Source organism: Cavia porcellus, unplaced genomic scaffold (genome assembly GCF_034190915.1).
Source record: "Cavia porcellus strain 051 isolate PalLab524CR breed Dunkin Hartley unplaced genomic scaffold, mCavPor4.1 scaffold_15, whole genome shotgun sequence".
Taxonomy (NCBI): domain Eukaryota; kingdom Metazoa; phylum Chordata; class Mammalia; order Rodentia; family Caviidae; genus Cavia; species Cavia porcellus.
This window is the reverse complement of record NW_026947498.1, coordinates 68,439,676-68,455,725: the sequence shown is the minus strand read 5'-3', so window position 1 is coordinate 68,455,725 and position 16,050 is coordinate 68,439,676. Positions and strand designations below refer to the sequence as shown.

Here is a 16,050-nt window from a genome sequence, read left to right as displayed (position 1 = left end):
AAATCAAGTAAAAATTTATCGTATGAGTAATTCAATACCTTAAAATATCTTACCATAAGTGTTCTACTTGAGAAATAAATTTCAAATTTTTTTACATGATCTTCAATTCGTTTTATAAACATAATGCAAATAACTTTGCTTCAGGTTCTGAACATGCCCAGAACACAAAATCTTCAAACACATTCAATATTTCTCAACAAATTTATCACAAACTTAGTCTTTCATTTTCTCTAAATCTTACTCTGAGCGTATTTATGGAGTGGAGTCAATACAAGTATTTGTCTTTGTATTTCTGTCAAATATTTTCTTCTACTTGAATAATATACACTCTGAAAAGTGAATTTTTGCCATTGTATAAAAGTGATTTTATCACAATTCTTATCTTCTAATTTTCACCTTATAAATTTTGTATTTGTTTTTTTTTTTTTTTGAAATTTACATTTCAGGGGGCACTGAGTGAAGCCATGAAAATGATAAATGCAACATGGTCATCAGAGTTTACCCTCACAGGACTCCTATATCAACCCAAGTGGCAAACTCCCTTGTTCCTGGTGTTCCTGGCAATATACCTCATCACTATGGTGGGGAACCTGGGTCTGATTACTCTCATCAGGAAGGACCCTCACCTTCACATACCCATGTATTTTTTCCTTGGGACTTTGGCCTTTGTAGATACTTGGTTATCATCCACTGTGACACCTAAGATAGTGGTTAATTTATTAGGAAAATACAGCATGATATCTTTCACTGAATGTATGATACAATTTTTTTCCTTTGCACTCAGTGCAACCACAGAATGTTTTCTCTTGGCAGCAATGGCTTATGATCGCTACGTGGCTATATGCAAACCTTTGCTTTACCCAGTTATTATGACCAATAGACTATGCAGACAGCTATTAGTTTTATCATTTGTGGGTGGCTTTCTTCATGCCTTAATTCATGAAAGTTTTTTATTCAGGTTAACTTTCTGTGATTCCCACATCATAAATCACTTTTATTGTGATGTCATTCCATTGACAAAGATATCCTGTACTGATCCTGCTATTAATTACCTAATGCTTTTCATTTTTTCTGGTTCAATACAAGCATTTAGCATTGTGACTATTCTTGTCTCTTATACATTTGTTCTCCTTACCATTTTGAAAAAGAAATCTGGAAAAGGTGCAAACAAAGCCTTCTCCACCTGTGGAGCCCACCTCTTGTCTGTATCTTTATACTATGGCCCCCTGCTCTTCATGTATGTGCACCCAACACTCTCACAAGCAGATGATCAGGATATGATCTTCTCTCTTTTTTACACTGTCATAATCCCTGTGTTAAATCCATTTATCTACAGCCTGAGAAACAAGCAAGTCATAAATTCTCTGAGAAAGTTGTTGAAGAGAAATGGTTAAGTCTCATATTAATATCTACTCTTTTAAGTAAAATATATATTAAAGTAAATTTGAGGTTTTAAGTAGTCAAAGATAACTGCATTCATATTTATATGTTTGATAAATTTTTGTACTTTATTAGATTTGTAAAACACTTGTATCATTTATTTATAAATAAGCTTAGTATATGTCATATTGTATCAAAAATTAATGCTAAAGATAAGGGAAAATAGCATCCATTTTGTGTTCTTTTGTTACAAATATACTGTGCATGACAGTGTAACACTTTTCAAATGGACTTGATTGTGATAAGTTTATAAAGGCAATAGTGCTATGTAATTTGGGAATTTTATCACTTTTTTGCATTAAAGTCATATATTTGTGTTTGAATGAGAAGAAAATGTGGATCACTTGAAAGGTGTTTCATTTCACCTGTTTTGGAACACGATAAATTTCACTTTTGGAGCTATTTAATTCATAATATTACACAGAATTATGAGCAAAATTTGAATATAATCATAAAGATTTAGAAGAGATTTAAAACACTGAGGCAAAGGTTACGCAGTTAGCTGTTCTTAGACCAGTATTCTTTTAATAAAGGGGAGTTTGTCACTGACGCGATTTCAGACCCTGGACAGGTGTATTGGTTCTTTTCTACATCACTAAAATACTAAGTCAGAAAGACTATAGATTAAAGTAAATAATTAAACAAGGATAGACATAGAGCAAAGATGGAAGGATGAGAAGGAATATTTTTACTATTCTTTACAGATGTGACAATAATCATTGCCATTTAAATATTATTGAAATATTTTGTATATTTGAGGAAATTTAAATTCATATCAAAGTTGTAGCAGTAGCAAGATGATATAATACTTAATGTATAGTGATTGTCTAGGAAAGATAAGTTCTGAATATTGGATTTTTTCTCTTTATATTCTTAAATATTGAAATGTATGATCAGTCTGTAATTTAAACTTGAAATATACCTCTCAACAGTGGCATTACATACATTTTTCCAGTGATTCCTCTGAGTCCCTCATCCTAAGATTACTCATCTTAATGTTTCTAAACTTAAAGTTATTTTACCTTTCATCTTGGTGACACTCTGCCTTCCCCAAATTTGCTATCAAATGATACTTCATATACAGGTAAGAGATTTAATCATAAACAACTTTAAAATATTTTAGTTGATTGCTATTTCTCCTGGCTTATATGGTTTTATGATATATGTATATAAATCGACATAATTCTATTTGTTTATCAGATCATATGATTTACAATAGATATACATGGGTATACATAAATATACAAAACTGCACATGTACAAATAAACTTCATCTTGCTTTTGCACATGGTTTCATTATTTGTGTCTCTTAAAAATAAAATCTTGATTTAACTTGTAGTTATTTCTTTCATAACTCTTATAATCAAATATATGTTATAGCCAAATGGAGTTACTATTAACTTTCTGGATACACTTCACTAACTCGGGTAAATTTTTGTACTAAAGGCTTGTCACCTCAGTATCCCATGCAGCTGTTGTCAAAAGTTCTCCCCAGATAACAAAACTATAATACTATAATTGGATTTTCCTTGACTATACGGATATTTATTAAGCTGAGTGTTTAGTGGGTCTGTAACATGCCAAATCTTAGAATGTGAACGTGAACGTGAACCAAGTGGATGTGAAACAGGAGCTGATGACTGCTGCAAACCCGGATTTTCTCTGCAGCCTCCTCCCACAAATCATTTCTGTGGATTCCTCTTCTGTTTTTTCCTACAGTTAACACTCACTAATTTATGAGTCTCATGACTTTGCCAAAGTCACTACCCTATCTGTGCCCCAGTTCTTGGCTCTTTTATGTTTATTTTTTTACATCTGCCATTTTCTTAAATATGAGATGTGAGAATGTCAATTACTTATTTTTGACAATATTTTCAAAATTTTTCTTTTTCCATGAAATAAGTTATGAAAACCCAACGTATTACTTAATTGGTATTCAGTCAGGAAGTATGAAATATTTTACAGAACACTGCTGATATGGATTAGAATCATCTAGTGGAATTGCTGATGAATTACAACTAATTAATTTTAATGGGGTATTCAGTTTTTAACTTGACTATATAAAGAAATTCATAATTCTTATCTTTATATGTATATATTTTTATCAATACTTAAAAATCTTTTTTCCTGAAGATTATGAAAAAAATTACCCAGATGATAGGAAAACATATTTAAGGTTAAGTAGAATCAAGCTCACATCAAACTAATATAACTTTTCTCAAAACCTGGATTTGGCAAGATGCTATTGACTGCAGGAATTAGGCATGTGTCAAAATCCCTGTGCACTGGATTTTTATTTTTTAGGAGTCCTATAAGACCCTGGATCTCAAAGATCAGTGGACATTAGAGTCATCTAAAAAACTTATTCAGGCACAAAGAGATTGAATTCTTCTCCACAATGTGTGAGTCAGCATTGTTGTTGATTTCAGATCAATTAGAGAATCATGTGTAGTCAATGAGGAAAAACTTTATAATATCAAGAGGTATTGAAGACCATTCTAAATGTTTCAATGATGCTTTATTCTCTGATTAGATAACAATATGAAAATCTTCTTTTTCTCTATTTGGACATGTCGATTAGGAATTTAGCAGAAAATATATTTCAAAAATGAAGTCCTGGGGCTGGGGATTTAGCTCAGCGGCATAAGCGCCTGCCTTTCAAGCAGGCAGTTGTGAATTTGATACCCGGTACCGATAAAAAGGAAAAAGACAAAAAAAAAAATGAAGTCCTGTAGACTATTATACTTCATAACATTTTATTTGGAATGATGACTGACAGCAATGATAGCAAATTAAGATTCTATGGCCATATTTAATTAAAGTAGTGGAAAGGACTTTTATGTTACAAAATATTAATTGTAGAAATGTGCCAACTTCTGAAACATCATATTTAAAGATTTTGCATAATACAGCATATTATAAATGAAGAATTTTGCTTACATTTTTGAGAATATATCTTCTGTGTGAGTCTTATTTTGGAGCAATAGCTACCAATTCTATTGTAACATTTTCTATGAACTTTCAATAAGATTAAAAGAAGTTCATTTAATATATAGCAATGTTACTGGAATTCTCTGTCTCTCTCTCTCTCTGTCTCTCTCTCTGTCTCACTCTCTCTCTCTCTCTCTCTCTCTCTCTCTCTCTCTCTCTCTCTGAGTAAAAAGTAACTAAGACAGTTTTCATTTGCATTTCTCCCGTGAGCAGCTGTCTTGCATATTTTTTCATGTATTTATTCTCCATCCCTACTTATTCTTCTAAATGTCTGTTCATTTCGTTGCCCCTTTTTAATTGGATCTTTTATCCCAAAGGGTCTATTTTTTTAGTTCTTTATATGTTTTTGGTATTAGTCCTCTTTGTGAGAAATAGCTAGCAAAACAAATTTCCCATTTTGTACATTGTCCTTTTACTCTGTCACTTATTTCCTTTGATATGAAGATTTAAAATTTGATACAATAACATTTGTTAATTTTTGTTATTATACTCTTCACACACTGGGCTTCTATTCAGAAAGTCCTTGCTTGCACCTATGTCTTTAGAAGTTGTACCTAAAATCTTCCTTTGTATTAAATATTTCTATTTTAAGTGGATCTGTTTAAGCCTTTAGCTCTTTGATCCATTTTGATTTTAGTTTAGTACATGCTGAGATATATGAGTCTAGACTCATTCTTCTATAAATGGATGTGCAATTTTCCCTGAACAACTTATTGAAAAGTTCATCTTTCCTACAGATTATGCCTTTCATCCTTTTTCAAAGATCATGTAGCTCAACAGTCTGGAATGGTTTCTCCAACCTTTATTCCATTCCTCATCTCTGATTTTGTGGCAGTATCATATTGTTTTCATTATTATAACTTTATAATATAACTTTATTTTAGGATGGCCATGCCTTCTGTTACTCAGAATTGTTTTTACTACTCTCAGAATCTTCCATTTTCATGGTAAGTTTAGGACTGTTTTCTCTTAATCTGTGATGAATACCATTTATACTTTTGTTGTAATTGTGTTGAATCTAAACATCAGTTTTGAACATATAGTGCTTTTAATTCTCCTTTCTCTGTCTCTTCAAAACATAGGATATTTTTCATTTTTCTGATACATTCTTTAATATCCTTTTCCAGACTGATATAGTTTTCACTGAAGAAATCTTTCAGTTCTTTGATTAGAGGAATTCTTAAGTATTTACTTTTTCTTGATGCTACTGTGAATAGTACTATTTTCTAATTTGTTCTCAGTAAGTCCCTTATTTGTGTATAAGAATGGGAAAAGATAAAATAAGGAAGGAACAAATATATATGCATACAAGGTACCTAAGATAATTGAACTACTAATTCTATTAGTTTGTTGAAAGGAACAATTAGTGCTTATATTGTTTGATTGATTTTGTCTGCCTATATCTGGTAAACTGAGTAACTAGTTTGAAGATAATAACATGCAATATAATACCCATTGTTAATTTCCTATCATCTTGTTTTGAAATTCTGTATCATTTTTATTGTTTTTGTTTATTCTATTAAAATAAAAATATATAACTACCCAGTTCTGGCTCTCCCAATCTTCAAGAGTGGCTTTCTATCACTTCTGCAAAAAACCTTTCCTTTGTACTGTTTTGAATTTTTCTCATGGGCAGAGAAACTAGCCCCAAAAAATTAAGGTAGACAAAAACTGAAGACCACTCCTTGTGACCCCTAAAACTCAACCTAGTGAGCCTGGGTGGCATCCCAAGAAATTTGCTCTCCTCCATCCACTTGAGCTCAGACATCACAGCATTCCAATGAACTCCAGACCAAAGCACATGCACTCCCTTTTCCTCTTGCTAAGCGCTAAGCGCTTGATTTGTCTGTATGACATTCAGTGAGCCTTTGTTCTCCCAGCACTATTTCTTTGTTCATGATGTTCAATAAATGTAGCTGCTTTTCCTTCACCACCAAAGATATACCTCGCAATTCGTTGTGTATCATGCACATTTAAAACTATGAGTAAAAATAAAGATAATGAATTTATTACTTGTATTTGGAGTTGCACCAATTTTGGTTCCTAAGATCAATAGATTTTATCCTTTAAAAATTAAAATCACATTGGGCTACCCACTCAGGATCTCTTCTTTCTCTCTCTCTCTCTTGGACAGAAGCTTTCTTTCTCTCAAAAAGATATTCTACTCTGAACCTCCATTGATCCTAAAATTCTTTCTTTGATTTTAGAGAAAACGAACTCATATCAAACATCTACTAGTTTGGGACTATCTTTTCCTTATGTCAATAATGCTATTATTTTTTCAAAATGGAAACTGTTTTATGGTATTTTATTGATAAAAATAATATAATAAAGTAAAAAATTAATGTTACAGTTTTTGCACGTGTATTTTGTAAGATTGCTGAACTTACTAATTCTAGAAGTCATTCACTGGCATTTTGGGGGCCTTTTATCAGAGTCATGCTGTTCACAATTGTGATACTTTGATGTCTTCCTTTCCTGTACATATCCCTTTCATCTTTTTCCCCTGTCACATTGTCCTAGCTAATGTCTGAAGATAGTGTTGAAGAAGAGTGGGAACAGTGGCCATCTTTCTCTTGTCCCTACTCTCAGAGGGAAAGTCCTTCATTTTGCATCACTGAATACGATGCCAGAAGGAGGTTTGTCATGAATGCCTTTATTCATTTTGACAAAAAGTCTGCCTATATTTTTTATTTTTCATTTTACTGTTGAATGCATGTTGCATTTTGTCAGAGACTTTTCCAGTCTCTTTTGAGAGGATGGTATGAATTTGTTGGTGCTTCTGTTTATGTAATGGATTGCATTTGTTGATTTGTGTATATAAAACCATCCGTAAATCTCTGGGATGAAGATGACTTGGTCAAAGCAATGAACCTTGTCTGCTTGATGAATTCTTTTATGGTTAAGGCAAGTCAGTAATTCTTGCTTTTAGGAGTGACTTTGTGAATGCTCATCGTATTTCAATTTTATTGAACATATTTGCCTTAGATCTTCCTTGAAGTGCTTCAGAATCTCAGTTCTGACTCCACCAGGTCCTAGGCATTTCTTTGTTGTTAGCTTGTTTTTTATTATAGCTCCACTTTCATTACCTTTGATTGGATTTTCAGAGCTTGTAAGCTTTGGTTCACCGCTGTTTATTTTTTTTAAATTTTCTTTTAAAGAGAAAGATCCAGAAAACAAAAAACAAAAGAGACAAACAGCAACTCTAAGAACAAAAAAAAAATCCAAAACAGTAACACTATTGATTTTCAAAATAAGATGATAAGAATTTAACAATGGTTGTTATATATCATATTGTTATTATCCACATATTTTTGCCTTTAATGATAGAGTGATAATATGTCTGTCCAAATGTATGGCTTTCTGAGTCAGTCAGCATTCACTTCATAGTGGAAATTAGAGAACACATGGTAACTTGGCACCCATGATTAAGAATTTAACCCCCAATAAAGGTGTTTCTCAAAAGGATAATGCAGATTTGCTGAAAGCATAAAGGTTTTGCTGCAAAAATCAAAGAGTCTACCCTATAATTCATCTATAAAGACCATCAAAGTCTCTAACATAGTATATGCCACTGACAGGTGAAGAATCATTATATGCTAGATAAATGATACCAATAACATAGGAAAGCCTGTTGCCTGCCCTTCTTATAATGTGTCTACTTAGACAGGTAACAGCATGAGTTAAGTAAATTTTGCACACTAAGTGGAGAAAGCAGTCAGTTAATCTAGCTGCAGTCATGCTATCAGGTATTTTCACACATTAGACTACTTAACATGCATTTTGGAGAGCTTTTAAATGGCTCCCTTTTTACTGCATAATTTTTGTACCAGGAATCTTACCTGTACATTATTCTTGTAAACTAGCAATATTCCAAGCAAGTAAAGTGATGGATTAACAAATCTCATTCAAAAAGTGAGGTGTTTGTAATTGCTCTGTTCTGGTTCACTTGATGTCCTGAAATAATTCAAAATAATTACCACTCATGTTCATTCTGACTTGAAGAAGAACCAGAAGTTGGGAGGTGCCAGTGTGGTGAATAAGGTGGTTGAAGGAACACTTTAATATTTTTATGAAATTATCTTTCTGTTAAATGGGACTTGACAGCAACATTTACCATATGACTAACCACACCTCATAATGTTTAATCACACGTTGTTCCGTGTATGCTCAAAAATAAATTTTAGCATGTTACTTATCATTTCATAATGATTGTTTTTCCTTTAACCTGGGGAACAGAACAAAATACTTTACTTAGCCTCTGAAAGTCTTAAAAGCTAGTTTATTCCAATATGCCAGGAGTATCATTTGTGATACAAATATTGAATGAAAGTCCAATTTTACTTGTTAAAATGAGACAATCCTACGATGATCTGATACTTATGATTGCAGAAGTCTGAAGTGCCAGGAGCCAACTTGGATTCCTCATATATGTCCATATTCACAGTGTTCAGGAGAAGAGCTTCACTTTGTCTTACTGGGATTCTGCGGTATTCTTAGGGGAATTTTAGGTCACTACTTCTTTTACTTCAGGAAAAATTACAGTTATACAACTGGTTACATTTTGTGTTCAAAGCAATATTTATAAACAACCTTTTTCCTAAGTGTTGAAAATGAAGTCCCCAGGCTGGGGATGTTGCTCAGCAGCATAGTGCCTGCCTGGCAAGCACAAGGTTGTGTTTGATTCCTGACACACACACACACAAAATGAAGTCCCCAAAATGAATCAGTGCTTTAAAGAATTATCATACTTGTTATTGTTAATCCTGGATTGGTGTACTTTTTCTGCTTCATAGCTTAATATATTTGAAGGACATCTGCAATCTCTTTTAATATATTTTTATTTTTAAACACTCTGTATAATGTAAAAATACTGTTGAATTTGCTACAATTTAGATTGGTTTTATAAGATACTAAAAATCCAGATGAAGAATGAAAACTAGTACATTATCTTCATATTTAAATTTGAGCTAAAATGTGGATATCAACAATGTGGTGAGAGTGATTTGCTCGTTTTCATGATTTTATATGGTCATCTACAACTTTAGACAATTTCACCCAAGATTTACAAACTCATCTTATAACTATGTCTACATAGATATCATTCCTAATAGTTCTGATAAAGTGGTTTCACTGTGTTTAATCATAAATCTGATTTAAAATGTTAAGGGGTCATTCAAATATCCATTTGGTCATATATATGATGAAATATGTCAGAAGTACATAAAATCATACACACATAAACTATATATAAATGATTTCTGGAAACATTTTATTTCATCAATGTAATAATTAAAAGAAGGAAAAAAGGTTTTACTTTATATATTTGAGGTATAGCATATGATGTTTGATATACATGTCCATAATCAAGGAACTAATGTAGAAAAGCAAATTAGCACCTTTCATTTTATATAGTAACTATTTTATTTTTGGTGTTGAAAGTAAGCAAAATGTACTATTTTAAAATTAACACTGTAAAATATTAAGAATTAAAACTATAGCTATCATACAGTTTTCTCTTGTTTAAAGAAAATAGAGCATTTACACATAGAAAGAATAGCAATAGCTTTATGAAAAGCACACAATTGATTTAACAAAATTTGTAAACAGACCTCTACATTCTCCTGAAATTCCATGTGGGGAAAAAAGCCTCCTATCTGAATTGAAGGAGAAAAATGATACTATGGTAGATAACTTTCAATAAATTCCAGTATTAAATAGTTGTTTTGCATCTAACCGTCAAAGCCTTTCTCTTTATCTCAGCTCAGTCTTCCTTGGCTGCATCCTCTCTTGGTCTTTGCTGTCTCTGTGCTAGTTTACATATATTTATGCTGTTCTGTTTATTTTCTTCCATCCTCTCAATTACTTCCACCTCTGTCAAATTCCCATTCCAGGGCTTTTGTTGGGTTTTTCTCTTTTCCTTCCTGTCTTCTCATTCCAAAACTTTTATTAAAATACGAATTATACTTGACTACACACAATATGAAAATTCCAACTGTTTTCCATGTCACCTGGAGTGCTCTTTCATCTCTTCACTGTTATGCTGCTTCCAATATATTTCAATTGTTCTCTGATCTTAATTTTAATACATAACAAACTGCTCTCACTAAAGTCACTGAAAATTTCTTAGTTTTACAATCAATTTTATTTATTTATTTATTTATTTATTTTTTTATTTAAGAGGAAAAAGAGAAAAACACAAAACAAACCAAAGCGGCGTAAGGGTACACGCAATACAGAACTACAAAACAAAACAAAACAAAACAAAACAAAAAACCATAACAGTAAGAAATTACCTGCTAGTAGATTACACACTATTTTCTTGAAAATAGTTCCTCAAATCACAGTATCAAAGAACACAAGGTGGACATTCAAACAGGGAGACTGCAAACAGCTGTGTTCAATGTTCCAAAAACATTGATAAAGTCAGCTATTTAACACCCCCAAACACACTTGCTGTTATATCCGTTAGAGCTCCTTTTCTTTTTTTTTTCCCTCTCTTTTTTACAACAAAATTTACACATCTTGGATTTTATTACTCCTTAGTGCTTATTACTTTCTTTGGGGGGGGGAAGAATACAGTCAAATATGGCAAAACAAAGCTGTCAGTCAATACCAAGGATAGACGTAGCACATGGTGTAGAACAGAGTACAAGTTTATCAACAATGGTTATCAACGTTGTCCCTTGTTTCCTTAAAAAGAATTGTCTATCTTATTAGATATTATAAAGTTGGACAAAACAGTAGAGAACAAGACCAATAAAACTTAGGCGTTGTAAACATTACAGGACTTCCAAAGAAGACAATAGTCAAACCAGAATGGGTATCTTAGTGAATCTTATTGTCTTCAAAGTAGTTGCCTATGTCTTCAAACTTGATACTATCATATAGAATGGAACAGAGTCTAATCAGTCAAAACAAGATCGTGGGAGTACTACAGGACTTCAAAACAAGTTAATAGGAAATCGAAAAGAGTTACTATTTATATATCCTAATTTTTTTGAATTTTTTCTTTAATTAAGACACACATAAGAAATGACTAAATAATTTTTTTGAAACAATAAGGGGGAGATTGAGATAAAACAGGACATAACAATATAACAATAGAGGTCACAGCATGACTGTTTCAATAACCTAGTACTTCACCACCTTATAACCTGACTTAATAGTAGTTACCATAGTGTCTTTTTCCTTGAAATATTTGGGTAAAACTTCATATACTCTAGCTTCAAATATTTTCATATCAAGAAGCCCAGAATAAAGCCTTTCTAATTAATGAGTGAAAACTTTATAAGGCTTCAAGGCCACCTAATGGGGAATCATGATTACCACATATTTTTATATATTTGAATCATTACTTACGTTAGGGAAACTATTCGGTATTCACACATGCGAGATTGATTTATTTCACTTATGAGTATGGTCTCAAGCTGTGCCCATTTATTGATAAATATCTCAATGTGATCCTTCTTTATAGCTGAATAATACTCCATTGTATAGAAATACCACAACTTTTTTATCCATTCCTCAGTTGATGGGCACTTGGGTTGTTTCCAAGATCTGGCGATTACAAATTGTGCTGCTATAAACATAGGTGCACATATATCACTGTGGTATGATGCTTTCAGTTCTTCTGGGAATATGCCTAGAAGTGGAATAGCTGGAATAAATGGGATTTCCAGTCCCAACTTTTTGAGAAATCTCCAGACAGATCTCCACAAAGGCTGTACCAGTCTACACTCCCACCAGCAGTGCAGGAGAGTTCCTTTTTCCCCACAGCCTCTCCAGCATTTGTTGTCGGTTTTCTTGATCCTGGCCATTCTTTCAGGAGTGAGATGGTATCTCAGTGTGGTTTTAATTTGCATTTCTCTAATGACCAATGATGATGAGCATTTTTTCATGTATTTATTTGCCATTTGCATTTCTTCATCTGAGAATTGCATATTCATCTCAGATGCCCATTTTTGGATTGGATCTTTGAATTTCGGAGGTCTGAGTTTCTTTAATTCTTTATATGTTTTAGACAAGAGGCCCTTGTCTGAGAGAGAGTTCACTAAAATCTTTTCCCAGTTTGTGGGTTTTCTTTTCACTATGCTGGAGATTTCTTTTGACATGCAGAAACTTTTTAATAAGAAGTGGTCCCAGTTATTGATTCTGGGAAGTATTTCCCGTGCGGTTTGAGTCCTGTTCATGAATTCTTTACCTACTCCTATGTCTCCAAGGTTTCTACCTATTTTGTCTTCCAATAGATTTAGTGTTTCTGTTTTAATATTCAGATCTTTGACCCATTTACATTTTAATTTAGTACGTGGTGATAGACATGGTTCTAGCTTTAGTTTTTGGCAAATGGAGAGCCAGTTTTTCCAGCACCATTTATTAAAGAGACTGTCGTTCTTCCAGTGAACCTGCTTGGCTCCTTTATCAAAAATAAGGTGGTTGAGTGTGTTCGTAGTTGTGGTTGTATCTTCTAATCTATTCCACTGATCTTCAGCTCTGTTTTGATTCCAATACCATGTTGATTTTACTACTGTTGCTTTGTAGTATAACTTCAAGTCAGGGATTGTGATGCCTCCTGCTTTGTCTTTGCTGCTTAGAATTGCCTTTGCGATTCTAGGTCTCTTCTGGTTCCAGATGAAATTTAGGAGTGATTTCTCTAGATCTATAAGGTATGTTGATGGTATTTCTATTGGGATTGCATTGAATCTGTATAACAGTTTTGGGAGAATGGCCATTTTCACAATGTTTGTTCTTCCTATCCATGAGCAAGGGATGTCTTTCCATTTTCTGAGATCATCTTCAATTTCCTTTTTCAGTGTATTATAATTTTCACTGTATAAGTCTTTCACTTCTTTCGTAAGAGTAATTCCTAAATATTTCATTTTTTTGCTTGCTAATGTGAATAGTCCAGTTTCTCTTATTTCCCTCTCTGTAATTTTGTTGTTCGTGTATAGGAATGCTATTGATTTCTGAGTATTGATTTTGTATCCAGCCACATTACTGAATTTATTTATTGTATCTAAGAGTATTTCAATGGAGTTTAGGGGGTCTTCTATGTAGAGTATCATGTCATCTGCAAACAATGATAATTTAACTTCTTCTTTTCCTATCTTTACCCCTTTTATTTCTCTTTCTTGCCTAATTGCTCTGGCTAGTACTTCCAGTACTATATTAAACAGGAGTGGTGATAAAGGACATCCTTGTCTTGTGCCCGATTTTAAAGTAAAGGCTTTCAATTTTTGGCCATTTAGTATGATGCTGGCTGTTGGTTTGTCATAAATGGCCTTTATTATATTGAGGTAAAGACCATTTATTCCAATTTTCTGTAAAGTTCTTATCATGAATAAGTGTTGGACCTTATCGAAGGCTTTTTCTGCATCTATAGAGATGATCATGTGATTCTTATTTTTGGCTTTATTGATATGGTGGATTACATTTATTGATTTGCGTATGTTGAACCATCCTTGCATTCCTGGGATGAATCCCACCTGGTCATGGTGTATAATCTTCTTGATGATTTGCTGGATCCTATTTGCCAATATTTTATTGAGGATTTTTGCATCTGTGTTCATTAGGGAGATCGGTCTATAGTTCTCTTTTATAGTTGGGTCTTTCTCAGGTTTTGGTACTAGAGTAATATTTGCTTCCAGGAATGACTTAGGAAGGATTGCTTCCCTTTCAATTTCATTGAATAGTTTGAGGAGTGTCGGCATTAGGTCTTCTTTATATTTCTTGTAGAATTCTGCAGTGAATCCATCTGGGCCTGGGCTCTTCTTGGTGGGCAAGGACCCAATTACATTCTCAATTTCATTAGCAGAGATTGGGTTATTCAACAGTTTTATATCCTCTTGATCTAGCTTTGGTACTTCATATGCTTCTAAGAATCTGTCTATTTCTTCTGTGTTATCAAACTTTTGAGAGTAGAGGTTTTCGAAATAGGTGTTGATGATCCTCTGTATTTCTATTGGGTCTGTAGTGATTTCTCCTTTTTCATTTCTTATTGCATGAATTTGAGCTTTTTCTTTCCTTTTTTTAATAAGGTTGGCTAGGGGCTTATCGATTTTATTTATTCTTTCAAAGAACCAACTCTTTGATTCGTTGATTCTTTGGATTGTTTTCTTAGTCTCTATTGCATTGATTTCTGCTCTGATTCTTATAATTTCCTCTCTTCTTTTGGCTTTGGGCTTGACTTGCTCTTCTTTTTCTAGCTGTTTGAGGTGTAGCATCAAGTTATTTACTTGTATTCGTTCTGTTTTCCTGATGTGGGAACTCAGTGCAATAAATTTTCCTCTCAGAACGGCTTTCATTGCATCCCACAGATTCCGGTAAGTTGTATCTGCATTTTCATTTTCTTTTAGGTATTGTTTAATTTCTTCTTTAATTTCTTCTGTGACCCACTGATTACTCAAGAGTGTGTTATTTAGTTTCCATGTGTTTGCGGAATTTTTGCAGTATCCTTTGTCATTAATTTCTAATTTCAGAGCGCTATGATCCGATAATATGCAAGGGATGATTTCAACTCTTTTGCATTTGCTTAAATATGTTCTGTGAGCTAATATATGGTCTATTTTAGAAAATGATCCATGTACTGCTGAGAAGAATGTGTATTCTGATGTTGTTGGGTGGAACATTCTGTATATGTCTATCAAACCCATTTGTTCACAGGTGTGATTCAGTTCTGTTATTTCTTTGCTCATTTTCTGTCTGGTTGATCTGTCCCTTGGTGTCAGTGGTGTATTAAGGTCTCCTGTTACAATTGTGTTACTGATAATTTGAGTTTTCATTTCTGTTAATAATTGTTTTATATAACTGGGTGCTCTGGAGTTTGGTGCGTATATATTTAAGATAGTTATCTCTTCCTCTTGGAGTTTTCCCCTTACGAGTATGTAGTGACCTTCTTTGTCCTTTATGGTCATTGTTGGTTTAAAGTTCACGTTGTCGGGGCTGGGGATTTAGCTCAGCGGCATAAGCGCCTGCCTTGCAAGCAGGCAGTCGTGAGTTCGATCCCTGGTACCGATAAAAATGAAAAAGACAAAAAAAAAAAAAAAATAAAGTTCACGTTGTCTGCAAACAGAATGGCTACTCTTGCCTTTTTTTGGATTCCTGCTGCATGGAGAATTGTTTTCCATCCTTTGACTTTCAGTCTGTGAGTATCTTTCTGGGTTAGATGGGTTTCCTGTAAACAGCATATGGTTGGATTTTGTTTCTTGATCCATTCTGCTAGTCTGTTTCTTTTGATTGGTGCATTGAGACCATTTACATTAATGGTTATTACTGTTAAATGCTGGTTAATTGTAGGAATGTTATCTCTCTGCTGTTGCATCTTTATCTTTTGGTTCTGTTTAATTATTTGCTTTGCTTAGTGGTTTTTTCCTTTGTGTATCTAAACTGTCTTTCAATATTTTTTGCAGGGTTGGTTTGGTGTTCATGAAGTTCTTCAGCTGTTCTTTGTCATGGAAGTATCGTATTGCACCATCTATTTTGAATGATAGTTTTGCAGGATATATCAGTCTTGGTTGGAAATCATTTTGCTTTAGGATCTGGAATACTTCACTCCATGCTCTTCTTGACTTTATCATTTGTGCTGAGAAGTCTGCTGTGATTCTGATAGGTTTTCCTTTA

At 33.2% G+C, this 16,050-nt stretch overlaps 1 protein-coding gene across 1 annotated transcript; it reads left to right on the top strand.

The window, feature by feature from the left end:
* The first annotated feature begins 421 nt into the window (after positions 1–421).
* LOC100729631 (olfactory receptor 5H17-like) lies at positions 422–1,394 on the top strand. The gene has a single exon (XM_013151725.3). The coding sequence runs from the start codon at positions 465–467 to the stop codon at positions 1,392–1,394; it is 930 nt and encodes a 309-aa protein (XP_013007179.2). The 5' UTR covers positions 422–464.
* Positions 1,395–16,050: the final 14,656 nt, after the last annotated feature.

Coding starts and splice junctions, on each gene's coding strand:
- LOC100729631 (XM_013151725.3), top strand. CDS start 465: ATGAAAATGATAAATGCAACATGGTCATCAGAGTTTACCCTCACAGGA.